This window comes from Colletotrichum godetiae, assembly GCF_030913485.1.
Source record: "Colletotrichum godetiae strain CBS 193.32 chromosome Unknown BDP55scaffold_6, whole genome shotgun sequence".
NCBI lineage: Eukaryota > Fungi > Ascomycota > Sordariomycetes > Glomerellales > Glomerellaceae > Colletotrichum > Colletotrichum godetiae.
In genome coordinates, this window is record NW_026851254.1 from 382,825 (window position 1) to 408,499 (window position 25,675).

General features: G+C 53.0%; 8 protein-coding genes across 8 annotated transcripts; 5 read left to right on the top strand and 3 right to left on the bottom strand.

Annotated features, from left to right (window-relative positions):
• Positions 1-937: 937 nt before the first annotated feature.
• Positions 938-2,626, bottom strand: BDP55DRAFT_755775 (uncharacterized protein). The gene is made up of 3 exons (XM_060580749.1): positions 2,108-2,626; positions 1,333-2,049; positions 938-1,279 (listed from the first exon to the last, which is right to left on the bottom strand). The coding sequence occupies exons 1-3, from the start codon at positions 2,365-2,367 to the stop codon at positions 1,090-1,092; spliced, it is 1,167 nt and encodes a 388-aa protein (XP_060433909.1). The 5' UTR covers positions 2,368-2,626; the 3' UTR covers positions 938-1,089.
• A 1,202-nt stretch (positions 2,627-3,828) lies between these two features.
• BDP55DRAFT_544320 (ABC transporter transmembrane region 2) lies at positions 3,829-6,480 on the top strand (the record flags this gene model as incomplete). The annotated part of the gene is made up of 4 exons (XM_060568472.1): positions 3,829-4,458; positions 4,520-5,575; positions 5,626-6,079; positions 6,131-6,480. The coding sequence occupies 4 exons, from the start codon at positions 3,829-3,831 to the stop codon at positions 6,478-6,480; spliced, it is 2,490 nt and encodes an 829-aa protein (XP_060433910.1).
• Positions 6,481-8,234: 1,754 nt separating this feature from the next.
• BDP55DRAFT_342072 (uncharacterized protein) lies at positions 8,235-10,023 on the top strand. Its single transcript, XM_060566928.1, has 2 exons — positions 8,235-8,930; positions 8,987-10,023. Exons 1-2 carry the CDS (start codon positions 8,395-8,397, stop codon positions 9,654-9,656), a joined length of 1,206 nt encoding a protein of 401 aa, XP_060433911.1. The 5' UTR covers positions 8,235-8,394; the 3' UTR covers positions 9,657-10,023.
• Positions 10,024-10,510: 487 nt separating this feature from the next.
• Positions 10,511-13,311, bottom strand: BDP55DRAFT_724792 (kinase-like domain-containing protein; the record flags this gene model as incomplete). The annotated part of the gene is made up of 8 exons (XM_060578933.1): positions 10,511-11,755; positions 11,816-11,962; positions 12,024-12,078; positions 12,145-12,206; positions 12,258-12,307; positions 12,360-12,518; positions 12,582-12,885; positions 12,943-13,311. 8 exons carry the CDS (start codon positions 13,309-13,311, stop codon positions 10,511-10,513), a joined length of 2,391 nt encoding a protein of 796 aa, XP_060433912.1.
• A 2,458-nt stretch (positions 13,312-15,769) lies between these two features.
• On the top strand, positions 15,770-17,600 carry BDP55DRAFT_342146 (NAD(P)H-dependent D-xylose reductase xyl1). Its single transcript, XM_060566929.1, has 3 exons — positions 15,770-15,996; positions 16,558-17,348; positions 17,410-17,600. Exons 1-3 carry the CDS (start codon positions 15,852-15,854, stop codon positions 17,443-17,445), a joined length of 972 nt encoding a protein of 323 aa, XP_060433913.1. The 5' UTR covers positions 15,770-15,851; the 3' UTR covers positions 17,446-17,600.
• A 6-nt stretch (positions 17,601-17,606) lies between these two features.
• Positions 17,607-19,145, bottom strand: BDP55DRAFT_649983 (protein phosphatase 1 regulatory subunit SDS22). The gene is made up of 2 exons (XM_060573949.1): positions 18,038-19,145; positions 17,607-17,979 (listed from the first exon to the last, which is right to left on the bottom strand). The coding sequence occupies exons 1-2, from the start codon at positions 18,942-18,944 to the stop codon at positions 17,960-17,962; spliced, it is 927 nt and encodes a 308-aa protein (XP_060433914.1). The 5' UTR covers positions 18,945-19,145; the 3' UTR covers positions 17,607-17,959.
• A 1,806-nt stretch (positions 19,146-20,951) lies between these two features.
• Positions 20,952-22,232, top strand: BDP55DRAFT_544566 (Alpha/Beta hydrolase protein; the record flags this gene model as incomplete). Its single annotated transcript, XM_060568490.1, has 2 exons — positions 20,952-21,435; positions 21,532-22,232. The coding sequence occupies 2 exons, from the start codon at positions 20,952-20,954 to the stop codon at positions 22,230-22,232; spliced, it is 1,185 nt and encodes a 394-aa protein (XP_060433915.1).
• Positions 22,233-23,863: 1,631 nt separating this feature from the next.
• On the top strand, positions 23,864-24,934 carry BDP55DRAFT_544471 (uncharacterized protein; the record flags this gene model as incomplete). Its single annotated transcript, XM_060568485.1, has 2 exons — positions 23,864-24,060; positions 24,163-24,934. The coding sequence occupies 2 exons, from the start codon at positions 23,864-23,866 to the stop codon at positions 24,932-24,934; spliced, it is 969 nt and encodes a 322-aa protein (XP_060433916.1).
• Between the last annotated feature and the right edge of the window lie 741 nt (positions 24,935-25,675).

Sequence of the window (25,675 nt, forward strand, 5' to 3'; positions counted from 1 at the left end):
CTGTAAAATTGAGCTCTATACTCGGTAGAAATAAAGCGTCAGAGGTTCCAGAACCCAAAAGGCATTGGCCGGACACCACCATACCCTACATACTATACAGTGTACCGGTACCTACTCCAAGTCCAAGGCACGCAGGCAAGCCTCCCCGGAGCAAACATTCTGAACACAAAAGAGGCTAGTGTGGCGGAGGCTCATGTGGGTGTGCTGCGCGCAACAGCGCCGGCGGCATCGGGACGTGTGGGGCCCACCATGCCGTGCCGCCGGTGTACGAGCAAACTTCCCATTCAACCTAAAATGCAATGCTCCTTTTTGTGTGGGGATGAGCCCGTGAGCTCCTTTGTGTCCGCAGACTGCATCTTACCTTCTCATCAGGGTAGATACTCAATGGTGGTGATTGTCATACTTGATTATTCAATGGAACATGGCAACCAATATGACTGGTCGCGGGTATGTCCTTTGCTCCAGTCCCAAGTAGACTGCCTGCCCACGGGAAAGCAACTTACTTTTTCCTCCAACGCCTCCCGCCTTTATGTGGTCATTGTGCAGAGGGAGACCTGGACCGAGTTCCAAGCGACAAGTTGACAACCGTCTTGAAGAGGCACGTATGCCAGACACCACAGAGTAAAAAACCCATGGATGATCGATGGTTTGACTAGCATGTCGGGATATACGCACTGCTGCTAAGGGGTTCGTCTTTTCAGCAGGAAAGCCTAGCATTTCTAATGCATGGCACCAACAGCTTATACGCGAGAATGGGTGGTTGTGGACTGGTGGCTGGACCATCATCCTCAATGATGTTGGAAAGTCTAGTGGAAGGGTGTGTATCTCTTCTGTTCTTGTTCGCGCGGCCCTCTAGTTATTCCTCCATCAAAACTTAAGCGTACAACAATACCATGCCGTATCGAAACAAATCACCAGTCTGACCTGTCAAAAACCAGCTTCGTCTCCTCTCACGGTCTTCCGGCTCTTACAGCCATTCTGTATCCATGTTCATTCTTCTAAAGACCTTCCTCAGAGAGCTGCATTCGCTGCAGTGCTCTCCCTACGCTTCATTAAGCATCCTTCATTCAATAAACAGCAGTTGATGGCTCAGAGAAGTGTGCCCGCTGTCGCTCCTCCTATTTGGAGGGCGCTACCACCAGCCATTGTATCGGCGGGCTGTCGTATATGGATATCAAGCGGTCCAAAGTTCAGCACATCTCCGGGAAACGGAACCGAGGCATATTCGTATGTCAGCATATTTCTTGTGCGTGATGAATCAGGATCGACTCCATAAGGGCTAAGGAAATCAGTCTTGCTCGAAAGTCCGATGCAATTGTTCATCAAACTTACCTTTGCCAATATTGACTCCCGTTGCGAGTCAACAACTGCCACTTGTCTGGGTTCCCTTCGTCAGGGTCCCTTTCATCGCCATCCATAGCATCCCAGATTATCACTGCTGGCCTTGCCAGCTCGGTAATGATTTGCTTGACAGGAACGGCCGGTTTAATCGAAATAACGAGTGTCCTGTCATCAACTTCGAGGAAACCTTTGTGACCATCGACAACAATGATGTCCAAGCCTCGTAAAATATTTCTGCATTCTGGCGAATATTCTGGCTCCTGCGAGTAGCATTGTAGGTGGGGATTCTGCTGACGCAACATGAGCATGATGCTGACAGCGGCGGCATGTTGTGTGAAGGTTCTCGACCTAGTTGTTTTGTGTATCTTGCAATGGACACTGTTGAGGCATAACCCACACGTCCGACAGATGTTTGGCAAGAGCGCGCCGAGACCGAAGCACACAACCTTTGTTACTTGGCAGTGTGGCGGTAGTTTGCCCATTATTTCCATAAGAACTGAGCAGGTTTGACTTTGCTGCCATAATTTTTGATATATATCCCACAATCTTTTGATTGATGACAATGTGGCTCGAGACGAGGGTGCTGTATGTCTGGGGAAACAGGCGACACGATAGGAGCTGAGGGCCCCGCAGGTGCGCATTCGGCCATCAGGAGGGACTCCGTTGATCATATTTTGAATGGTACGGAAGCCGATTCTTGGCTCGTAACTGGCGGTTGCGCAGTTAGTTGCTCAGGATGCTGCAGACGTGTTGTGGTTTGGCCTACTGTGTCTCAAAGGAAATCCAATCAGGTCTCGAAACAGACATGTTTCCGTCCACGCCGACCAAGTTCATGATTGCATGTCTTTCACAGATCGCTGTATCAAGGGTGGCGATGACTGTTTTGTCGAAGAGTGGGACTCCAGTAGAGTATAAACGCTGGATTGCGCGGACGACATCGGCTTGCGCCGTCTTCGACAAGACTTTGCCGGCGCGGTCTTGCTCCTCGAAGCATGTACAACGCTCAGGGAATCGTCGGTTCTCCATGAAGTTGCAGAAGTAGTGAACATGTACGGGCTTAGTTATGTCGAGGTCCGATGAAGTTCGTTCCGGCGGTTACTGTACCCAAGCCTGTACACAGAGATCGATGATAAAAGGGGGATGCTTTGTGATGGCGGACTGTTTTTTAACTGGATGTTGTTGGTTGAAGTCATGGCAACAACACGCGGTATTCTGCGAAACAAGACCCTTTAGTCGTTGATTCAGGAAGCAAGGGCTGACTTTCGTTGTCAGACCCCTAAAGGTAGCTGCCTATCTCTTGACTGCCCGTTTGAGAAGCCAAGGCTGTATGCAAAGAAGGTGTGCCTGCGTCGTTTGTGGCCTTCGCCATTCTCATCTCAGCGGCTGCATCTCAAGATGCTACAAAACATTGGACACAGGTGCGACCGCTCAAGAGTTCAAGTTCATTGCTGTCGTGCCTGCCTAGCGATGAAGAGAGCAAGAGGCAAGAAGTGATGCTACTTAAGGCGCCCAGTAGACAGATCAAGAGAGGAAACAATAACGCAGGCTTGCCTTCCCAGGCCACGATTCTCTTCCCGAAAGTTCAACACGTGTGTCTCGAGGTAACTTGGGAAGATCACGACAAGTAGAGTTCGCTTTCCTCGCCAGTACTGTTAGTCCACAATCATTCTCAGTAGCCCAACAAGAAGCATTCCCTTCTCGTGCGTGTGACTTAAGCCATACGAAAAAACTCCAGCTAAAACACAGCTTAGCACGGTTCAAGTTCATCGCATAGAAGAATGCTGGCCGTTGCATCTTGGGCTCTCTAACCACTGAATCAAACAGCCAAGGTGCCCAAGTGCCACCAAGGTACCACGGTACCTACCCCGGACCCCTCAAGTTCAAGCTCAAAAAGATACATCATGTGACTGGAAACTGGGGTTTGCCATCGGGTTTGTCATTGGCTCAGTCCCTCCGGATCCTCTAGGGTTAGCGTCATTCCCGCCGGAACCAGCCACTCATGGGCCCAGGTGTCTCGGGCTCTCAGTGGAGACGCTTCAGAGCCCCAGAGGCGTGAACCTGTCCGCCCGCAGCTTTCCCCAAGTTATCCACCGCTTCGGGTACTGGGTGCCTCGGAACTCCACTGCCCGCCGACATTCACATGTCGTAATGCGATCACGAGCCAGCGTCTGCTCTCCAAACTCGCCGCTTCTCCAACAACAAACGACTCAGCCTGCCAATGCGACCACGTGCTTGGTTTGAGTCTTTTCAAACTACCTCACCACCTTTATACACGCATAGTCAGAAGAGTCTATCAGCGATCCCGAGACACACCATCAATCGCGTCTTACACCCTAGCACTCCTCAGCTCGCTCCTTTCCATCATTCCCGCCCTGTGATGGCTGCGCATCTGCAGTAGCACCCTAAACGTGGCGAGCCTGCGCGACTCGACCTCACAACGAATTCGCAAGTCTTGAAAAGCAATTCCCACTTCCTACCACCATTGCGATGGCAGAACAATCGACACTTCGCCAGTCGGCCGCAGAGGAGGCTCTCGCCGCCTTCTTCGAGAAATATACGACTCTGATCCGCAATCGCCTCCGAAATACTTCCCGCACAACCCGACTGCTCGGAACACTTGCCCTCGCTGCATCCATAGTCCTCAGCGCCGCTGGAGGTAGACGCTGGTGGAGACAACGACGCGAGGAAAAGGAACAGGGCCGCAAGCTTGTCCGCACGAATTCGTGGCTGCACAACAAGGATGGCTCACGTACCATTTACGTCCCGTATAAGGATGGCACCTCCAAGGTTGTCATTCAGACCACGAAGCCCCTGACATTCGAGGCGCATCGCCGGCTCTTCCTCAACCCTCCGCGGGTATCTGGCCTCGGTGACGGTACCGTTCCCTCAGCGCAGACGAAGCCGGGCTTGAACCTGGCATTCCTACATCAATTCCTCAGTCTCATGAGTATCATGATCCCGAGATGGTCGAGTAAAGAAGCCGGTCTACTCCTAAGTCACAGCGTTTTCTTGATGCTTCGCACCTACCTATCCCTCGTTGTCGCTCGACTTGACGGTGAAATTGTGCGGGATCTGGTAGCCGGACAAGGGAAGCCATTCTTCTGGGGACTAGTGAAGGTGAGTGGTGTCCCAACACCTCCAGCAACCAACCCTCAGCCCTTGCTAATGACATTCACAGTGGTGTGGTCTTGGTGGCTTTGCGTCATACACGAATGCGATGATCAAATTCCTCGAGTCCAAGGTGTCCATTGCCTTCAGAACCCGCCTTACACGATACATCCATGATCTATACCTGAACAACAACCTCAACTACTATAAGCTTTCCAACTTGGATGGAGGTGTCGGCCAGGGCGCGGATCAGTTCATCACCCAAGATCTGACTCTGTTCTGTGCTGCCGCTGCAAACCTCTACTCATCCCTTGGCAAACCGTTTGTAGATCTTTGCGTCTTCAACTACCAGCTATTCCGATCTCTGGGCCCATTGGCTCTGACGGGTCTGTTGAGCAACTATTTCCTGACAGCGAGCATCCTGCGCCGGCTCTCACCTCCCTTTGGCAAACTCAAGGCAGTTGAGGGTCGCAAGGAGGGAGACTTCAGGGGGCTGCATGCGCGACTAATCGCCAATGCCGAGGAGATTGCCTTTTATGGAGGTGCCGACATGGAGAAGACTTTCCTCAACAAGGAGTTCAAGTCTTTGAAGAACTGGATGGAGGGTATCTATATGCTCAAGATTCGGTACAACATGCTCGAGGATTTTATACTCAAGTACAGTTGGAGTGCGTACGGCTACCTTCTATCCTCATTACCAGTATTCCTTCCAGCATGGGGAGGTCTGGGCGGCGCTGCTGAGCTGGCCGAAAATGCTGCAAAGGGAAGTAGGGAGCGCGGGCGCATGAAGGAGTTCATTACGAACAAGCGTCTCATGCTTTCACTTGCGGATGCTGGTGGTAGGATGATGTACTCTATCAAGGACCTCTCCGAGCTTGCCGGCTACACCAGCAGAGTCTACACCCTGATATCGACACTGCACCGCGTCCACGCCGATGCGTATTTCTTGCGAGGGCAACAGAACGAGCTCTACTCCCTTTCGGACGTTCAGGGAACAATCCAGAAGGGCTTCGACGGCGTACGATTTGAGCACGTACCTGTTGTGGCTCCATCATTGTGGCCCAACGGTGGCGAGGAGCTGATGGATTCTCTCTCCATGGTTGTCAGGAGAGGAGAGCACCTTCTGGTGAGTTGTCAACGTCTATGGACGGAGAGAGATTATACTGACGTGCTCAGATCTCTGGCCCCAACGGTGTGGGTAAGACTTCTATTGCCCGTATCCTTGCAGGCCTTTGGCCAGTCTACAGAGGACTCGTCAGTCGACCGAAGGATATTGGTCAAGATGGCATCATGTTTTTGCCACAAAGACCCTATCTTAGCATCGGTACTTTACGCGACCAGGTCATCTACCCAGACGGGCATCACGACATGCGCGAGAAGAGGAAGTCTGAGGACGACTTGAAGCGCATCCTAGAGGATGCTCGTCTTGGCTACCTTCCCGATCGTGAAGGCGGTTGGGACACCCGCAAGGAATGGAAAGATGTTCTTAGCGGTGGAGAGAAACAGCGCATGGGTTTCGCCCGCGTCCTGTACCATGAGCCTCAATTCGCCATTCTTGACGAGGGTACTAGCGCCGTGTCTCAAGATGTTGAGGGTCTGCTCTACGAAGTGTGCAAGGAGAAGGGAATCAGTAAGTTGAAAAGCCACTTTTATGTCCTACATATCTCCTGACATTTAACAGCTCTCATCACCATCTCCACACGCGCCTCGCTCAAGAAGTATCACACGTACAACCTCATTCTCGGAGGCGGAGAACGTGGCGATGAGTGGGAGTTTGAGAGAATCGGAACAGAGCATGAGAAGATGCAAGTCGAGAAGGAGCTCCAGGACCTTCGTGAACGCCTCGAACAGGTTGAGAATTGGAAGGCACGACGCCAGGAAATCGAGGAAGAGCTTTCCAAGGTGTGGGTTGCTGGCGGGGACGAGTTAGATCCTCCTTCTTATGCTGAGAGTGAGAGTGACTCTTCCAAAGGAAAGGGCAAGGAGACGGCGTCGCTTTCCTCAACGCAGGAGATTTTGGGTGATGCTTGAAATGGAAAGTTTGGTCGGCACTGCCTTGTAAGGATACAACTACAGGATATACGGAGTATTTGGACATGTGGGAGGGAAGGATGATTTTCGTCATTGTCGATCAAGAGTAAGAGCCATCATACCAGTAATCTGTTCATAGAAACTTCGATATTAGTGGCTTTAGCACCGATCCGAGTTTTCTGTAGATGCCCCTCATCCAACGGTGTTTCTCGTTGCCGTGCAATCTGCACATCTGCACACGATGCTGATCGCCATTTCGGCTTGTGTCTTTTTGAGCCTCTTTTATCAGCCCCCCACGGCATTTCTCACTTCCGCACTTCAACCTAGATGGCTCGTTGTATTCGCCAGTTGGCCCCTTTCCCCGTTCAGTATTGAACGCCGACCAAAAACTATCGCTGTCAGCACGCCTACTACTCTATTCAGACTGAAGTCCCCTTGTCCGAATCTGAAGGCTCTTGGTGCATCCGAATTCCTCCTCGTGCAACCCCACGCTGACAGATCAAGGTCCTGGAAAATGTGGCTCTGGTGCTGTTTACCTACTCCGTACTCAACCCCCGCTGGCACCTGGACTAAGTTTCGGGGGCTTGACGCCGTCGAGCGGTTCCTGACAACTTGCTGCGAGTTTCCTTGTCCTCCATGGCTTGAAGTGGTTAGCGGTGTCTTAGTCTGGGGCCAACAACCAATGATGGCCCGATCAGACTGACGCTATCGTCGAGACTATTTGCTGGGCCGCCGCGAGCTGGACTTCTAAAGGATATTCTTGATGTCGACGACTCCTCTTCATCCCATTGTTCTCTGCAGCCGTTCCAGCAATTGTGGATGTGTGTCTGCAGTTTCCCGACCACCCCGTTTTGCCCGCTACTTCCTAGCGTCGCAATGTCGATGAATATCGACATACCCGGGTGGCCACCGTCGCTGACATCCCGCCAAAGTCTGCCAGATCGAGAACCCCTGTTACATCGTGCCCGCGATCCTTGCTCGGAAAGAAGCCGTTCCTGTTGCCGATCACAGAGCAGCATGTCGGACTGCGAACGCTTCCAGACTGGCAAGTGCCAGGACCCAGCTGAAATGCAAGCACATGGGATTGCCACGCATCGTGCGCCCTGATCCCACATGTTGTGTGCTCAGCCTTCGGATATGCCATGCGACGAGATAAGACCCCTCTCGGGGGAATCTAGACGAAGTCGTTCATCGTCCCGGAGCCAAGAAGTGGCTTCAAACTGCGGCAAAAGGTGGGCTTTCGTCTCTTGTTAAGTCAAGCTTCTCAAGGCACAAAATCTCAAACGCAGCATTCTTTGCTCTTGTTCCCCCCTCTCCCCACTGGTCCTTTGTCTGCCGGGACTCGGTTCATGGTCGTTGACCATCACCCCGTAAACCGTCTGACATTCTTTGTTCCTTGGACGTTAGCTGAATCGCCAGCCAGAGAAAAACAAACGAGGACTGCTGCCACGCGATATTCTCGATAGCCGACTTTTCCGGTATGCTGGAGTCTTATATGAAGCCCCATGTCTAAGATCATTGAACGGGTACCACGACTCTAGATCTCGACATCACTGTCTTGCGAACCCAGATCCTTGGTTCACTCAGCCGCATCCGTTTTCACATTCTACAAGCCCGATTCCTTGAAATTTGGTGGTTTCGAGTCCGTGTACTCCCATTCTTTCCTAGTATCACGACTCATATCATTCTCCACGCCCGCTTTACATACTTGAAATTTGACGCCATCTGCAATCGACAACGCCAAGGCAGTAGACACCAAGAGTGACGACATAATAATAATCTCGTTATTGTACACCCATTTCAGCGACTTGAAAGTAATCTTACGCCGATTTTCAGTCTTGTATAACAGTAGCCGGGCTGTTGCACATTGGAACCAATCGCACCATCGCTGTGTGATCTATACTCGACGACAAGATGCCCAAGTCACCCTTCTCTCCGGGCTCAAGCCGTACATTCTCATCCGTTGGCCGCATGCCCGTCATCGCGGAGGACGACTCACTCCCCGCCATCACGCACCCAAAGGCAGCTGCCCTCCCTCCACCACCGCCATGCCGTAGCACAAAACCGAAATACTACGGTCGCTCGCCAGTACCACGAGCTATCAACTCGCACCCGTCCTACCCTCCTCCGGCCTATTCCCGCAGCTCGTCTCGTGACAGCACCCTCAGCACTCTGAGCACACGCAGCCTGCTCAGCGGAGGCAGCTATGGCAGCCGTCCGAGCTCGGGCACATCAACCCCCAGGCTTTCTCCCAGGAATTCTCTCAAGGACAAGTCTCGGCTCCTCCCCATCACTACGCCCGTAGGGCTATCATCGGCTGCGGAGAAGAACAAGAAGGGGCCCTGGATCACCCGCCGCGGCAAGAGATATCGCATGATAATTGTCCTTATCCTTGGAATCAGCCTGATTGTTGGTCTGTCAGCTGGCCTGACAGTTGGAAAGCGTACTCCGTGTGTCACATCCTTCCATTCTTAATCCACTTACACGGCCACTAACACTCTTCAAGAACTCCTCCAACATCGTCAGCTACCACGAACTCGACAAACCTGTTTCCTTCCGGCTCGTTCGCCTTCAACACGGCTCTGTTAGAATCCAGCACCGGATGTACAGCCAACCCATCGACATGGCGCTGCTTCCCGTACCAAAACTACTCGCAATCCGCGAACGATTCTCTCGCATCCTTTTTCTGGACAATCTCGCCAAAGAACTCGTACACCTACCAGATTTCATCCTCCTCCAACCCCTTTGCTCCGCAGTTCACAAACCAGACAATGGTACTGCTCGAAGGAAACACACTCAACGAGCGCCTCGTCTTCAACTTTTCCCTTCCCAAGACCGTGGTCCCGTCCGAGGCCATCACCGAAGACGGACGCGCTGCAACCTGCACATTCTCCGACACCGCATTCCGCGCAACCCTCTGGACGAGACGCAACACGACCACGCTGCTCGGCACTGTTGCGTCTGGAACGAACGCGACTAGCACTGATGGAAACGTCAAGTGGGGAGCATGGACCGGCCAAGTCGAGATCGTGCAAGTCAAGAAGGGGGGACCTGAGTGCCAGGATAAAGCTGGGAATGCCGTCACGGTCGCGGCGGGAAGAGAACAGTGTAAGTGCCGGTACGCCAATCACGACCTCAGCTCGCAGAAAAAGACGAAGAGGGATTGGCAGGCATAAGAAAAGTTCGGTGGTCTTTGCTTCAGGAGTTTTTTGGGTTGATGTTGGGTTTTGGAAACGATGAAATGTACATACCATCTGGAGTTTTGGATGACAAGGGCATTACCACTAGACTTTTGAAAAGATACCCTACATTGGAAGAATTATCTCTTTTGTGCCCTAACTTCTTTCATCATCTCATCATATAAAGACCGCGCATACTTTCATCTACCTTATGGCTTCTGGGTAAAAGCCTAAGGTTTAAGTAGAGCTCATGACTATGATAGGCCCAGAGAAGTTTCCAAAGACTCATGCGGAGGACGGACTCTGTTGTATTATTCTGGTAATTGTTTGCTGTACCCTTTCATTATAATATACCCTATATATATATACCTAACTTAATATACCTTAGTAAAAGGGCAGGATCTGCATGGGTTGAGGGCGATGGCGATGGCTCAGGTTACAAGCCACCCCAAGAGATTAATTGTCAGGTGTTGCCGAGGATGCATCAGATGGAATCGAAATTCGATAGCGCTCATTCTTTAATGAACAGGGCAAACTCATGTCTATTGTCTTATCTAAGCGAATTGTCTAACACCAGACGCCGGCTCCAAGCAAAATTAAAGCAAATCCGAATCTAGGAACATGCAAGCCAGGATTTAAACCCGTCAAGAAATACTTACAGACCTATGTTTCATTGATTGACCAGTCCTCATTTGAGGATACATGCCCGTGGGCCAAGGAGGGGCCAGCCGTCACTGTCTCCATCCACACCATACGCCAATCGCCACTCCATAACCGTTACACTTCTTCAGGGAAGGCAAGGCTATGACAAACCAAATGACTATAACTTACAAACTCAGTGCTTCTTTGCATTAATCCTGGTCCATGGCATCAGGGTCATTGATAAACTCATTAAAGAGATTCGTAGCATTAGAGACATCCCCAATTGTGTGTTCCTGAGCATCCTGGAGAAGATGCTGCACCCGCATTTGAGGGTGCCGGGAAGGTCCAGCCTCCGCAGAGATCTGAACTTGTTGCTGCTGCTGCTGCCGCTGCCACTCCTGCAACTCCCGCTGCCGGCGAGAAGAAGCGCCCAGCTGCCCGACTTGAGCATATGGGGCAGGATCGACGGTATGCTGGTGAACAGAATTGAAACGCCAGGCTTCACCATATGGGTTATAGTCGGCAGCCGGCACAACCGGAGGCTCCATAGCGTTAGGCGGAGGAGGCTGGATATTCGGTACTGGCTGGTGAAGGAAGGGCTGACCTGGCGGGACGTATGCGTTCCACGGAATCGGTTCCACGCCCCGAATCGCCTGCATTTGACGATATGCTGCTAGACCTGCTTCTGGATCCGGGTTTTGGTTCTGTGCTATGGGATTGGGCGGGGCAAAGTTGAACATGTAGTTGTTGTTGGGCGGCATGACTTCCTCAAAGACTCTCGCGTCGAGGTCGGAAGGCGGGTTGTTAGCTGCAGGTCGGTTGTACTGGCTTTCGAGGCCGACAAAGACTGGCGCGACCGCCTGAGACTCCTCTTTTACAACGGGCATTGGGATTAGGGGCGGGAAGCCTGGGGCGACGGGGCCGATCCTGACTGCTGGCCGGGGCAGATTGTTTCCCTGCATGAACTGAGGCTGGATCGGGGGCTGGAACGCGTTGAAGAGCAACGGCTCGGCTTGCACCCTCTGGACGTTCTGTGCATCGGCCTCGCCATTGACGTTGCCAACCCTACGCCGGGCTGCGCCCCTTGCGGCATCGCCTTCCTGATCGTCTCCGTCGTCCTCGCGTTCGCGCTTGACGGGAGGGGGTTCATCGCCGGGGACGCGAGGGGTTGTGAAGAAATCCCGGGACCACGCACTCAGAACCTCGTCCGATTCCAAGTCGTTCCTGGCGAGACGATGGTTGATCACGGCAACCAGCTCTTGCAGAGTTGGGCGATCAGAGGGGCAATGGGCCAGGCATCTCTGTACCAAACCTGTGAGCTCGGGATCAACGTCGCGGAATCGCGCATGCTGCAGGGCGCCTCCGTAGGTGACGATGTTTCGTCCCCAAGCGTCCCTGTAAGGTAAACCAAAGGCACGGTCTGAGAATGAGGAGAGAGTGATGGCGCACCAAATCTGTCAAGCTTGTTAGTCTCGGATAGCGTGGTGAAGTGGAGCTCATGGTGATCAACTTACAATGGCGCCCACCTGGTAGATGTTTGTATGCATTCCGTAGTTGCCAGCAACTGGCGGCTTCGTTCCATCTGTGGCCACGAAGTGGTTGACACCGTCGTCGTTGATGAGGTCATTATCCATGATATCCCAATCGCCAGCAAATTGTTCCTAAACATTGCATGTTAGTAAACGCGATCGGCAGACACACGTAATGTGACGAGTAACTTACGGGCGTGTAGTAGACGGGCTTTCCTCTGAGACGACAGTGCCAGAAGTACTCTTTGCTGTTGGTAGAAAAAAGAGATGTCAGTTACGTCAAATTCCCAGTAGTCATTGGGGCGTTAACTTACTTGAAGTGTGCGGGGTTATCCTTTTGCTCGCTGAAGAACTCGGTTAGTCCGAAGTCGGCAATCTGAGAACTGTCAGTATATCATCTTAAGAGGGGGCGAGAGGTTATAAATACCTTGAAGGTAGGCAGATTGCCGAAAAGCATGCTTCTGTTTGCCAGAAGAACTGCAAAATTTAGCTCCCTGTGACCAACATTTAGAGGCGTCTAAGGACTAACCGTTTCTGGGGTCAAGATCGAAGTGCACTGTTTCCTGGAGTTCGAAATTCGGATCGTCGGGGAACACCTCGTCAATGGGACTCTGATACTTCCAATCTGGATGCGAAGGTTCATAATGCTCCCTCAGAGGATAAGCCATACCAACTAGACCAAGGATGACTATCAAAACAAGGTCAGCAACACAATCCAAAGACCATGAGGCAGAACGTTTCAAAAACTTACGACTTTGGAAGAGCATCCAGATGGCTCTCTCAGGCCAACGCCGCCCAAGACGGCTAGACTTGCTGAGCCACAAGCCTAGGTCACCAAGATTGGCATTCTCGAGAATGACAAAGTTGCGAATGGGTTGGGTTTGGAAGTTCTTGAGAGTCCAATTCTTGTCTTGGACCTCTGGGTGGGGAAGTCTGGCCCCAGCTGGGGGAGGGGGATGGCTATTCTGGAATGCAGTCAAGTCAGTAGCCCTTTGTGCTTTGATTTCTTCAGTGATATCCGATATCTGCAGGATATGTTTTGCTCCTACAAATTTCTGCAACACGTTAGAATGATAAACCATAAAACTAGGTCGGGGCGGTGAAGCACTTACCCAGAGAGCCCTCTCCTCCCGTGCCAGCGCCGAATTGGCATGGTGACGAGACTTTTCAACCTTAATCACGCAGTCAGTGTTGAATCCGTTGGCGGGGCTCTTGTGTGAGATGTGAGCTGCTATCCCGTAGCCCCCGGCCCCCAAAATACTCTTCAGACGGATATTGTAGCCCTTGGGGTTCATTTGACCCCCGTACTTTGCTTGTGCCTCATCTAGATGTCTTGAGTCGAAGTAGCGCGGAGCGTACTTGATCGTTGGTTCTTGGATTCTTGGGTCAGCAGGCGGCTGGGATGAAATGCCGTAACGCCAAGGATAGCAGTCGCCTTTCTGGTCGTATTGTACATAAGTCTGAGCCCTCTCGTGACCCATTTTTGCTGCGATCCTGTTCCTCAGCCTTATTCTATGTTCCCTCGCTGCCCGCTGTGCGGCCTGGCCAAGGCGAGGGCCATTATTGTTCCCGACTGCCTGAGCCTGATAGATAGGGTTCTGTGCCATGCTGAGTATTCTTAATTGGATATAGTCACGCGATGGTACTTGCCTGATTTGCTTCGATGTGGTGAAATCAGAAGTGTAAGTGACGATGCTGATGTGGTGGAATTGAAAGTGTAAGTGATGATGCTGACGTGTTTGATGAATATGTCTCTATTTCTTGTGATCAAATGCCAGCGGCAGTCGACTGTATATGTACGTGTTTCCCACTCAAGAGTTTCTTCATCACTCGTCCAATAAAGGAATGATATAAAGGCAAGACAAGAAGCTAATCCCAGGGGTTGTCTTCGAGAATAATGTGTATCGCATACTTACGAGAGCATGACTTTGGGAGCGCCGTCTTTCAGAGCAGTCAATGCATCAACGTGTCCTGCCACTTGAAATGAAAGTTTTTGGAAAGCTTGGCTCATTGTGTCTTTTGCTGGCGTAAAAACGTTTCATTAGCAGCTTGAACAATCCCGCTTTGCCGGTCTTCCCAAGGCAGAGAATAATTTGGACGCAGGCACTCGATCGAGGCCACGAGACAAAGATCATTGTAAAGCCCCTGGACTATTTTCGTCACGATTTCGACAAAGGTTTGGGAGAAAACAGTTGAAGTTGAAAGCAAGAATGCTTCAGGTCTTCTGTTCGGTCACCTCGGGCGCAAAGGCAGTTTTGGTCGACAAAAGAGCAGTGGGATGAGGCTCAGCTTCATCTCCTGGTGGTATCCACCCGGATGAAGTGCAGAGAGGGTCTCAGGCCCGAAATGACCCCACGCGCCCGCCCACGTGGATACGAGGCGCTCCGGCAAATGGGCCGAAGATGCATTGAAGGAGGCGACGGGATGTGCGACATTCCGCGTGAAGATTCGGATCGAGTCTGATGTGAATTAGTGTTATCAGACGTCAGCCACCGTGCAACTCGGAGATCTGGCATCGCAGTGGCATCCAAGAAGACGTATGATTGGTGTGGTTAGCAATCGAGGTAGCGACGCTTGATTGATGCGCTGTGTAGTATTCAGTAGCGTTGATGAATCGGAACTCGGGAGCCTACAGACATCTTCTGTGCCGGCTCTGCGGGTGAAGTTCTGCGGATAGAAGTCCAGCAAGTCGTTGACGATGGAAGAAAAGAAGCCAATTAGCCGCGCCGGACAGCATTCAGGCTAAATGCAAAATAAAACGGGTCTCGGCGAAATCGATTCTCCACAATAGCACCTCGTGCGGGCCCTTGGGGAAAGTTGGAAACAGCAATGTTCGTTGAGAAGGCCCAGGCCAGGAACATGCGGATACGGTACTTACGCTTGTGAAGGAGGGAGAAAACGAGAACCAAAAAGAAGCAGCTTCTCTCGTTCGAAATACAGACACACTTGGGGGGGGGGGGGCAGTGATAGGTACGAGATATCTGTCAGAATACACGATTATGCTTACCCCACGCCATCTTCCACATGGTTCTCAGTGTCAAGGAGGCACAGCGTCAGCTAGTCGCGGTTCTCACAGAGCAGGCACGGAGTAGAGCTGAAGGGAACCAGTGGCAGAGCAGGAAAGCCGCCCTGAACCGACCCAAAGGAAGGGCTGCTCAAGTCACAATTCCCATGCACCTTGGCCTCCATCCCGCGAAACTTTGCAAACTGGGACCTTGACCTTGACAGCCAGCAGCGGGAAGCTTGAACTCCAATTTACCCCAATGGAAGTCTCCTGGGTCGACCGTCGCTCAGGTCGCCAGGCTGATTTAAACGCACAAATGGGCGCGTGTCGTTCTGTAGCAGCGAACCCCCCCCCCCCCCCCCCCCCCCTCTCCACATGAAGCTCGGCCGGCTTACCCACTCCTCTCCGTCTGAGGTGTCTTTTCCTGCCCGTAACATTACCCGGCCACTACACGTATGAGTATTTCATATCGTCCAATGCCGACGTGTCACGGGCTCGGAGCGAGCAGCTAGCTTTCTACCCTCCAGCGGGGACCCCCTGGCTGGTTGGTTGGCTCTGGGGAAGGCGATCTGTGTGTCAGTTTTTATCCTATCGGTCCCTTTTCACCCCGCCAGCCTCTTGAGCCCTAGATATCGCCCCAAACCTGTACGGTGACGGCACCATGGGGTGGGTGTCTGAAGGCGCGCAGCCGGCCTGGTACAAGTGGAGGCTATCGACGCGGGCAGGGGAACGCCAGGAAGTTGTAACTGGTCTACTTACCCTAAGATTCAGTGAGCTTGCCTTCCTGGCCAGACGAATGTCCTACATTGCCTGGCAACCGTGTATCAGAGCACCTGACGTACCATGGTTATAAATACGTACATTGTCCCTCTTCCTAACCCTGAGCGACGTCCTTGCTTTTCTTCTCTCCCTCTCCTCTTCTCTCTCTCAAGTTTTGCCACGCTTGATTGATCTTGACACCCTCGAACCTGTTCTCCTACGGCCCATTCCCCAGAAGAACGACAGCTACCATCCATCATGGCCGTTCCCAATATCAAGCTGAACAGCGGCTTCGACATGCCCCAAGTGGGCTTCGGTCTGTGGAAGGTTGACAACGCCATTGCCGCCGACACCGTCTACGAGGCCATCAAGGCTGGATACCGTCTGTTTGACGGCGCCTGCGGTAAGTGAACAAATCATGAGCACAAGCATACACTGCCATTGTGGCGCAAGAGCGAGAGCAGGAGGGGGAATACCGCAGCGCAGCGTATCCAATTCAGTTTCAATGACAAGCAGCAACTGCGTGGCAACAAAGAAGCAATTGAACAGATTCCTCATTGGAAAAAACGCGTTGCGCGCTGCCATTGACGCTGGTGTTGGTGGTCTGCTTCGTTTCTCCCCCTCCATAATTCTTCCTGGGAAACCAACTACCCCTCCTCAACCCCACCACGGATGATCGGTGCGAATTTCTGCAGAGCACCGATGGGGGGTTTCCCCCATGCGCTACAACTTCACCCGGAAAGCTCTCCGCAGACACCCCTGCACTTCATCCGGGATTGGCACCCCTCCCCCTCGACCTACCCTGTTACTCGTCACTCCCCTCACCAATACCATCCACTTACACTCGGGGCTACACTCCCGTATTCCCCGAATTACACATGTACAAATCATGCCACCTGTGAATCCCTACAACCGCAATTCCTGCCATAAGATAAATATGTTACTGACGTTGTCCAATATTCAGATTACGGCAATGAAGTCGAGTGTGGCCAGGGTGTTGCCCGCGCCATCAAGGAGGGTCTCGTTAAGCGTGAGGAGCTCTTCATCGTTTCCAAGCTCTGGAACACCTTCCACGATGGCGAGCGCGTAGAGCCCATTGTCAAGAAGCAGCTCGCTGACTGGGGCGTCGACTACTTCGACCTCTACCTCATCCACTTCCCCGTCGCCCTCGAGTACGTGGACCCCTCCGTCAGATACCCTCCCGGCTGGCACTACGATGGCAAGTCCGAGATCCGCTCCTCCAAGGCCTCCATCCAGGAGACCTGGACTGCCATGGAGAGCCTCGTTGAGAGCAAGCTCTCCAAGAGCATTGGTGTCTCCAACTTCCAGGGTCAGCTCCTCTACGACCTCCTCCGCTACGCCAAGATTCCTCCTGCTACCCTGCAGATCGAGCACCACCCCTACCTTGTCCAGCCTGACCTGATCAAGCTGGCTGCCAACGAGGGTATCGCCGTTACCGCCTATTCCTCATTCGGCCCTGCCTCCTTCAAGGAATTCAACATGGAGCACGCCACCGACTTTGTTCCTCTCTTCGAGGAGCCTACCGTCACGGCCATTGCCAAGAAGCACAACAAGGAGCCTTCCCAGGTCCTTCTCCGCTGGGCTACCCAGCGCGGTCTTGCTGTCATTCCCAAGACCAGCCGCAAGCACGTCCTTGCCCAAAACCTGTCTGTCACCGACTTCGACCTCGAGCAGTCCGAGATCGACAAGATCAGCTCCCTTGACAGGAAGACGCGCTTCAACCAGCCCGCAAACGTGAGTTCATTCATCATCGAGGTGCTGTTGTGTGATGATTGTCAGCTAACAGATATTCCAGTACTTCCCCACTGAGAAGCTTTGGATCTTTGGTTAAATGGGTCACATTTCACATCCCATCCATCTTGCCTGATTTATCGTACTTCATAATCACTCGCACCACCGCTTTGGAAGCGGCCTTTTGGTAGTCTGCAACTGGCGGTGTGCTTGGGAGCTCTGTCCAACATGTATCAAACCACGTACAACATACGTCGATTGTATCTAGATACCCTCTCCCTCGGCAAGACTATGATCTGCCACTAAAATACAATGAAAGTCATGACCAAGCCAGGTTGGAAATCCCGCTCGTCGGTGACATGCAGCGTTTACACACCCAAAACTCAGAAGAAGCCGCCCGCCAGTGAACAATGCATCACACTAAGCAACATGCACAGTGCAGCTTTGTGCGTGTATGTGTATGTGTGTGTGTTTACCGAGAATTATCTCGTGTGGTGAAGAAAGGCCCTTATATGTCCGCTGATTTCTGCCCTTACACCCAGATCTCTAATCAAACGCCATTGTAACGCCGCGCCAGCCTCGTAGGTCTCATGCAAGAATGCTGTGCCTGAAAATCATGATGTCTTAACAAAGGCTAGAACGATTTGTCAGCATGTGATTCCGCAATAATGGGGGTCTCTCAATGTACTCACTTGCGTCGATCTGGGATAGTTGGGGCAACGCCAGACGGACTTTGTTGCGATACACTGCGGGTCCTCTAAGCTGCAGCGGGTTGCCCTCAAAGTAGACCGTTGTCAGGTGCTCCTTGTCCTTGAGCTCCTTTTCAACCTCGTTGAAGTCGCCAATCTGGTTGTAACTGGCCCAGAGCTCCTCAAGGTTCTTGAGGGGCGCAAGGCCCTTTACGCTTGCGACAGCGTTGTTAGAGATGTCGAGCACACGCAGCTTCTCGTTCTTCTCGATGCCGGCGAGGGAAGTGAGGGCATTGTGGGAGATGTAAAGTTCCTCGAGGCCGGGCACCTCGGCGAGGGGCGCCAGATCGCGGATACGGTTCGACTGGATGCTGAGGAGGCGGAGATTGGTGAGGCCGCCTAGCCCCGTGAGCTCGGTGATCTTGTTCTTGGCGACCCAGAGCTCGTCGAGCTTCTTCAAAGAATCGAGGTTTTGGAGGACGCGGATCCGGTTAGAGCCGAGTTCGAGGGAGGTGAGGTTATCCAGACCCTCGAGGTTTTCGATTGTGGAAATCTTATTGGCGACCAAGAAGAGCTCTTTGAGTTTGGTCAGGTGGTTTACGCGCTTAATGTGCTTGATCTTATTGAAGCTGAGGTCGAGGGACGTGAGGTTGACGAGGTCGTCGAGGCCACGGATGTGGGAGATGAGGTTGTCGTAAAAGTCGAGGTCCTCGAGGGTAGGCGCGAGGGCGGCGAGGCCGTCGATGGACTGGATCGAGTTCTGGCGGAGACAGAGACGGACGACTTTCTGAAAGCGTTCGAGGCGGAGGGCGGGGATGGAGGAGACGCGGGCGTGGGAGACGATGAGTTCGTCTGTTTCTGGGTCTTCGCCGTCGAGGAGATCTGTGGGAGGGTGTATGTTAGTTCCCATGCGTACGCCTCGCCTCGCCTCACACTCCTAGCCTAGCGGAGAGAGCGCGCCAGAGGGAGACTTGCCTTCATCAGCGGGTAGTTCTTCACCCGGAAGGACATTCTCGTCATCTGATTCCGGGTCGGAGAGGATCTCGGGGTTGGCGAGAACAGCGGTGCGCTGGACCCTGAGCTTGCCATCCCATCCTTTGCTGTTCCTGAGGCCTGGGCTGGTCTGGCCGTCCGTCCGCGGGGAGGCGCTGGCGTCTTCTTCAGGGAGCTCGATGCGCGGGGAGTGCTTCGGCGACGAGGGTTCTGTCGGGGTGGTGGGATCTACGGGGCCGGGCATGATGGGCGGGTTTCGATTCGTTTCGGGGGTTTTTTTGCGGTGGCTGTTGTTGAAGGATAAGGTTTATTTTGTTCGGTCGTGGTTCCGAGTGATGTTGGAGATTTCAAAAGTGGCGGGTTGAGAATGAGCAAACGGGAAAAAAGGCAGTTGCTGATAGTCGGCGGTGAATTCTCGGCGGGGCGGGGTGGGAGGATCTGATCAAGAAAGTGGGATGCTTTGGAGGACCTGGAGAAAATGGACACAGCGGAGGTGGAATCGGGGAAATGGAGGGGTTGTTGTTGTCTGAAGGATCGAAAATCAAGATCTAGTGTCACACATGCTGGGATACGGGACATGGGAGAAGGATGTGCGATTTCGCGGTGTAAAGCAAGGCAACGTCTAGCATCGAGGGGGCTGATTGATTATTTATTAGTTACGCCCGCTTTCTCGCACACCTCACATGTGGACGCCTTTCCCCCGAATGCCTGGTGTGCAGGTGTTGGTTTTGGGCGGGGAGGGAGGAGAACAGCACAGCACATGCCCCTGGGGATTTGGGAACACCTGCAATGAGGCAAGGTGGGAAGTGACGGGATGGCTGGGCTTGTCGTGTATCTATCTGTAGGTAGGTACTCCGTACGGTTCGTCCCCCTCTCCTGCCTTTTCCATTTCCATTCGACCTATTACTAGATATTTCACGAGCCTAGGATTGGAGGGCTGGTTCCAGCAATCCATGAGGGCCGTTTGGCGCTAGAGTATGACGTCCCAATGGACCAGGAAGGCGGGCAGGAACTGACGAAGTACCTGAGTAGCAGTGAGGGCGGGGGTACCAGGTCTACCATTGCAAGGTAGTGTACTCCGTACCTACTCGGTAAGGTATTACCGGGCTGGATGGACCCAGAAAGCGAGAATCACGCTGTGGAATGAGATGATGATTTTTGGGAAGGGAACGGATATCGAAGCGGCAGATAGAGCAGCGCCAGGCAATCTTTAATGACTGTCTTACTGCATGAATCGAGACCATCCTCTAGAAAGCTATTGTTGCAGCCTGTCATGATGAAGTTTGTCTTGCCTGGTGTCACAGAGCGGCCTTGTCTCCGACTCAGCACATGTCTTGACCATCTTCCATCTTAGCGGAACACACACACCTCGTGTCAATGGCGGAAGCCCGCCTATTGTCCATTCCTCCTCGGTCCTGTCAATTACAGTATTCAAAGAGGACGGACGCACCGGACCCCTCAGGAGGAGAAGGAATCACCGTTGCAATGGATGGATGAATGCAGACCGCCGACCATTGGGCTGGAATCTTGGGACCCCGACCTGTAATCCTTGTGCTTAACAAGTCCGTCTTCATTTCCTGCCGACGCCGAATTCGAACGTTGCCTCCGAAGCTTTCTGGACGGAATAGGACCGCCTGCATGCCCGGCCATAGTGAACCCAGTCGCGTTCGAACACGACCACATACGCACCATGTCATGACCCGTCACCTCAAGTCCACGATACCTTCTCTGAACAAACGTCCTCGTATCGTCTTCTTGCGCAAGCAGCAGCCAGGAACCGCCCCTCTTTCCCAGGGTACCTAACGCTTCTGTCTAAGGTAATCCGCGTCTCAGGGTCTTCTTCCGCTATCTTAAACCCAACAACTGGGCCACATCCTCTCACACCACGCCCGATTCGCGCCTCCGTGTCTCGCGAGCAACCGTGATGCATGCTATCCGCGCATCCTCGATTGGGCAGCTCCTACATCATCCTCGCCGTCTGCAAGCACTTCTCATCACGGCACCATGGCGAGCCACGTCTCAGCGGCAGTCGATGCCGACGCTGCCTCTGACGCCGCACCTCGGCCTCACACACAAGCGGCATTTCAATGCTCAAGCACTCTATCTACCGCCCCTCGTCTTTACCGGCCTATTGGTCGTTCTGTGGACGCAAAAGTGTCTCGCAATGATCGTCTTCCAGAACAAGATCATTTACATGCCAGGCCTGCCACCCAATGCACGTAAGGAGCGCATCGAAGACTACGCCAAGCAGTGTTGGGGTGTACAGTGGGAGGAGAGGAGGATCCGCGCCGCCGACGGGACGGATTTAGCCCTCTGCGTGGCCTCGGCGACATCGACTGGTGAGAGGAAGACCACGTCGCTCGACGATGCTATATCGGTCCCGTCCATCTACATCCTCTACTTTCAGGGTCCGCCTCGCCCCCGTCCCCGTACCCCGGCAGGCACATAGCTTTTCCCCTTGTGCCTCTCCAAACGAACAAAGGCTCATGCTCTGGGGAACATAGGAAACGCCTCGTCCATTCCCCCACGCTTGCCCGACCTATCATGGGTCCTGCAATCGTTGCAGCAGAGCAAACGGCCGGCGCGATACACCTTTGTGTGTCTAAGCTACCGCGGGTACTGGACGTCGAGGGGTCGTCCCTCCGAGAAGGGTATCAATCTAGACGCGCAGGCGGCTCTGCATTGGATTGGGCGAATGCACAGCGAGCACGATGTCCAAGGGCACCACCCAACGCCGGAGGTCATACTCTGGGGTCAGAGCATCGGCGCTGGGGTCGCCACGAACCTCGCCGCGTGGGAGGCGTTCCCGCCCACGTTGCGGCTACGGTCGCTGATCCTCGAGACACCTTTCACGTCCGTCAAGGACATGCTGGCGACGCTGTACCCCCAGAAATGGGTGCCATACCGTCATCTCTGGCCGTTTCTCCGGAATCACCTGGACAGCTGGACGAACCTAGCCGCGATCGCCGAGAACTGGTCCGGGTCGAGGAGCTGTGCGAGACCTCGCATTACGATCGTGGAAGCTGGCAGGGACGAGCTAGTGCCGGCCGAGCACGGCGCGAAGCTGGTCCGGCGCTGCGAAGAGGTCGGGCTCGAGGTAGAGAAGAAGACGGTGCAGGGCGCTTTCCACAACGATGCCGTCATCAGGCTAGAGGGACGCAGAGCCGTCGTCGCCTGCATTGAGCAGGTCGCTGCTAAAATCTGATGGACTCTAGCAATGACATCAAGTAAAACCTGTCCAACTGAGCAATAAATTCACATGAAGCTGTCACGGTGACATTTCAAGCTGTAGATGTTAGTCATCCTGAAGTGGGCAAACCTGATTGGCAAATTGAACGAGGCTATTGCACTGTCGGGGGAAGCTGCCTCGGCGTTCGAGTTCGATTTGGATTTCGGACTGGGAAGCTAGGAACCGCTCCCCGGGCCCCGGTAAACCACCTCAAGGCTCAGTGCAAGGTTTATTGGAGAGATAAGTGATGGTCAGGGGTTAAAATGCCTTGCCTCTTTTTGCACGAAACCGAGCCGGGTGGGTGGTACCATCCCTCACGGTCCAACGCCATGTGCGCCATCTCTAAAGCCTCTCTCTAGATGTCGGGCTTTTGAGATAGAGCCAAATAGTACGTTGAATCACTGTGAGATCAATCCGTATCCCAATTGATGCCGCATATCATCAGTACATTCCTTTGGTCCCGTCAACTGTTCCTGTAACTTGACTGAAAGTTTTCGCCCCTTGTTCGACGGCACTGAGGCCAGATTGAGTGTCTGCTCCTAACATTTCTTATTCCGGCCAAGTGATGGGCACAGAAGCTTGGACGCGGCCATGCCGTCTCAACGTGGATCATCTCAGGCTTTTCCCACTGTTCCAGGCACCTAGGCAGTTTTTCGCGTGAACTGTGAACCGTGGAAGCACCACAGATGTGTGCTCGGCAGCCCGCAGACTCCCGGGCATAAGTACCATTTGGGCTGTTGAGTCACCGCGGAGTGACCTGTCGACGGGAGCGAGGAATCATCCAGCCCCCCTGACTTGAGCACAGTTGCACCGAACCAACTGCACCAAAGCCAACGCAAGCTTGCACACACTTCTCTTTTTTTCCCTAGACTCGGCTCTTTGTTAGGTTGTTCCCCTGCGGATGGCTTGGACATGGCGCGGTTTTAGGACCGGGTTCGGCCTGGTTCTCAGTGCCTGCCAGTGTCCGCCAGCTTTCTCAAGAGTGTCACCACAGAGGCAGCCAAGCAGAACCCGGCGCGCCACCCACTTTAACATCAGCGAAGCACCCTGTTGGCGTGCACGTGATATCGCATCCGAGGCGTGTGTCCCTCAGACCCACCGACGCGTCCCCCTTGATCCCCCAGACGCGTCCAATGAGGACGTTCTCACCACTTTTTTTTTTAATCAGTCCGCCCCCCTCTCCCCAGGCACAGAGTCTCGGTGCATCCTGTTCCAAAGCAGCCAGTGCAAGGCAATCACTGCAACGTACTTCAGGTAGGGGAGGGATCTCGGGGGACCGTGCCAGGATATCAGGCTGTATATATTAGAATCCGGTTGCCCATCCCCCATAGACTTTTTCTTGAGTTCTCTCTTTTCTGTATTCACGCATCTCGGAAACGGCGCCTTAGGTAGGTCAAACACATTTTCCCATCAGGATCAATCTTTCCGTCAATCCCATAGTCTTCAATAATCAATTATTCCATCCACCATCTACCTTTGTTTCCATCACTTGAGATTTCCCCCGACGACGTTCCTGAGGCATCCGAGGTGTGAGATCTGATCTCTGCACTTCATTCTTTCCTACTCCGCAGAAAAACTCCCGACCGGTCCAGGAATCATCAGTCAAAATGTTCAGCAGACGCTACGAACCGCCACAGACCGTTAACAAGAGTTTCTCGAAGAGCCACAAGGCATCCAAATCAAGCTCGTCATTCAGCAAATCCAGCGGCGTCTCGAAACATCGCCATGAATCCCGACACAGCCGACGACCAACGACCGCCACTACCACAACGAGCACTGCGACCGAGGATACTTCCATGAGCAAGTAAGTCTTCATCGCATTTACCCTATGTTCCCCATCGACTAGATGCATGTCGTTTCAAAAGAGATAACGAAACCAGACACTAACAAACCCACCCAACAATAGCAACCTCACTTCTGCGATCGTAACCCTCGTCGTCGGCACAGAACAACGCCTCTTCGCCGCTCACGAAGACGTCCTCTGCGCATCGCCCTTTTTCCAAAATGCCCTCCGCGCCAACCTATACGGCAGCCCCGCCGACGTCGTCGGCTCCCCGGCCTCCGTTGCCTCCTCGTCAGCCGCCTCCACCAAGCGCATCGCCCTTCCGGATGAGGAGCCCGAGATCTTCTCATCCGTGCTCGAGTACCTCTACAAGGGCGACTACTACCCGCGCCTGGTGCACAACAAGCGCCGCAACTCGTGGGAGATTGAGGCCCTCGACAGGACCGCTGACAACGGCAGAGGCGGCGTCGAGTCGACCGTCTACCACCATGGCATCGACGGCGATCTGCTCAAAGACACGGTAATTTACTGTGCCGCGGAGAAGTATGGTCTTGAGGAACTGAAAAGGGTTTCGCTGAGGAAGCAGGGTCTTCGTGAGTTTCTCATCCTGGTGTTTCCATCTCTTTTCATTTCGACGTATCTTACTAACATATGGCTTATGGAATCCGGCATCCAGTGCAGCACCATCCTGGCATCTGCCCGGTACGCCTACGCAAACACGCCCGACAGCGACTCGAAGCTGCGGGCGCACTACCTCGCCCTCATCATCCGCAGCCGAAGCACCTTCAAGCGGAGCGGTACGATGCAGTTGGAGATGTTCAACGGCGGCACCCCGCTCTTCTTTGACCTCTTTGTCGCGCTTTGTAACCACGTCGATGACATCTCCACTGTGTAAGTCGCCCTCTAACGGTAACACCACCGCTTCTTTGCTGATGAATGTACAGTAACTCTCCTCGCACGCCCCGCGGTGGCCGTTTCTAATGGTCATACCCCGAGCCTTTCCCCATTTCCTACAACATCCAAATATTCTCATCTCAGCCAAGGACGAATGAATACCCGGCTCACCATAACTAATGACTTTATGTTCTCACGCAATCTTGTCTTTATTTTTCTCATCTATTCTTCACTACTATCTCGCTACTGACTGTTGTCGAAACGGGCTACATGGAGCCTACTGGACTTGCAAAAACCGCAAAATACCATAAACATCAAGACGTTTGAAAATCCATCCCACTGGACCGGGATGGTCATGGCGTTTGGAGATAACACATGTATTATATCTGCAGTGTTCTTGGCATTTCATACTTCAATGTTTTTTTCTTTCTTTCTTGACTTCTCACGAGAAATCCTTGTACATTTATACTCTGAGCGCGACGATATTTCCCCCCAAGGGGAGGAGATTCTTGAGAGGCAATTTCAATGAAGACAGGAAAACCTGTTCCTTGTCGTCCGTTAAGAGACGACTGAGAAAACGACAGCAAGATATTCTGGCTGTGGTAGAGCGAAAAGGACTAGAAAAGAGACGAAAAAATTGGGACAGATTGCATCTTTGACGAAGAGATCGAATCATTAACTGTAAAATTACTATTCTTCACACTCGCTTTCTAGTTTGAGCATCCACAGGAGTTGCTGCTGT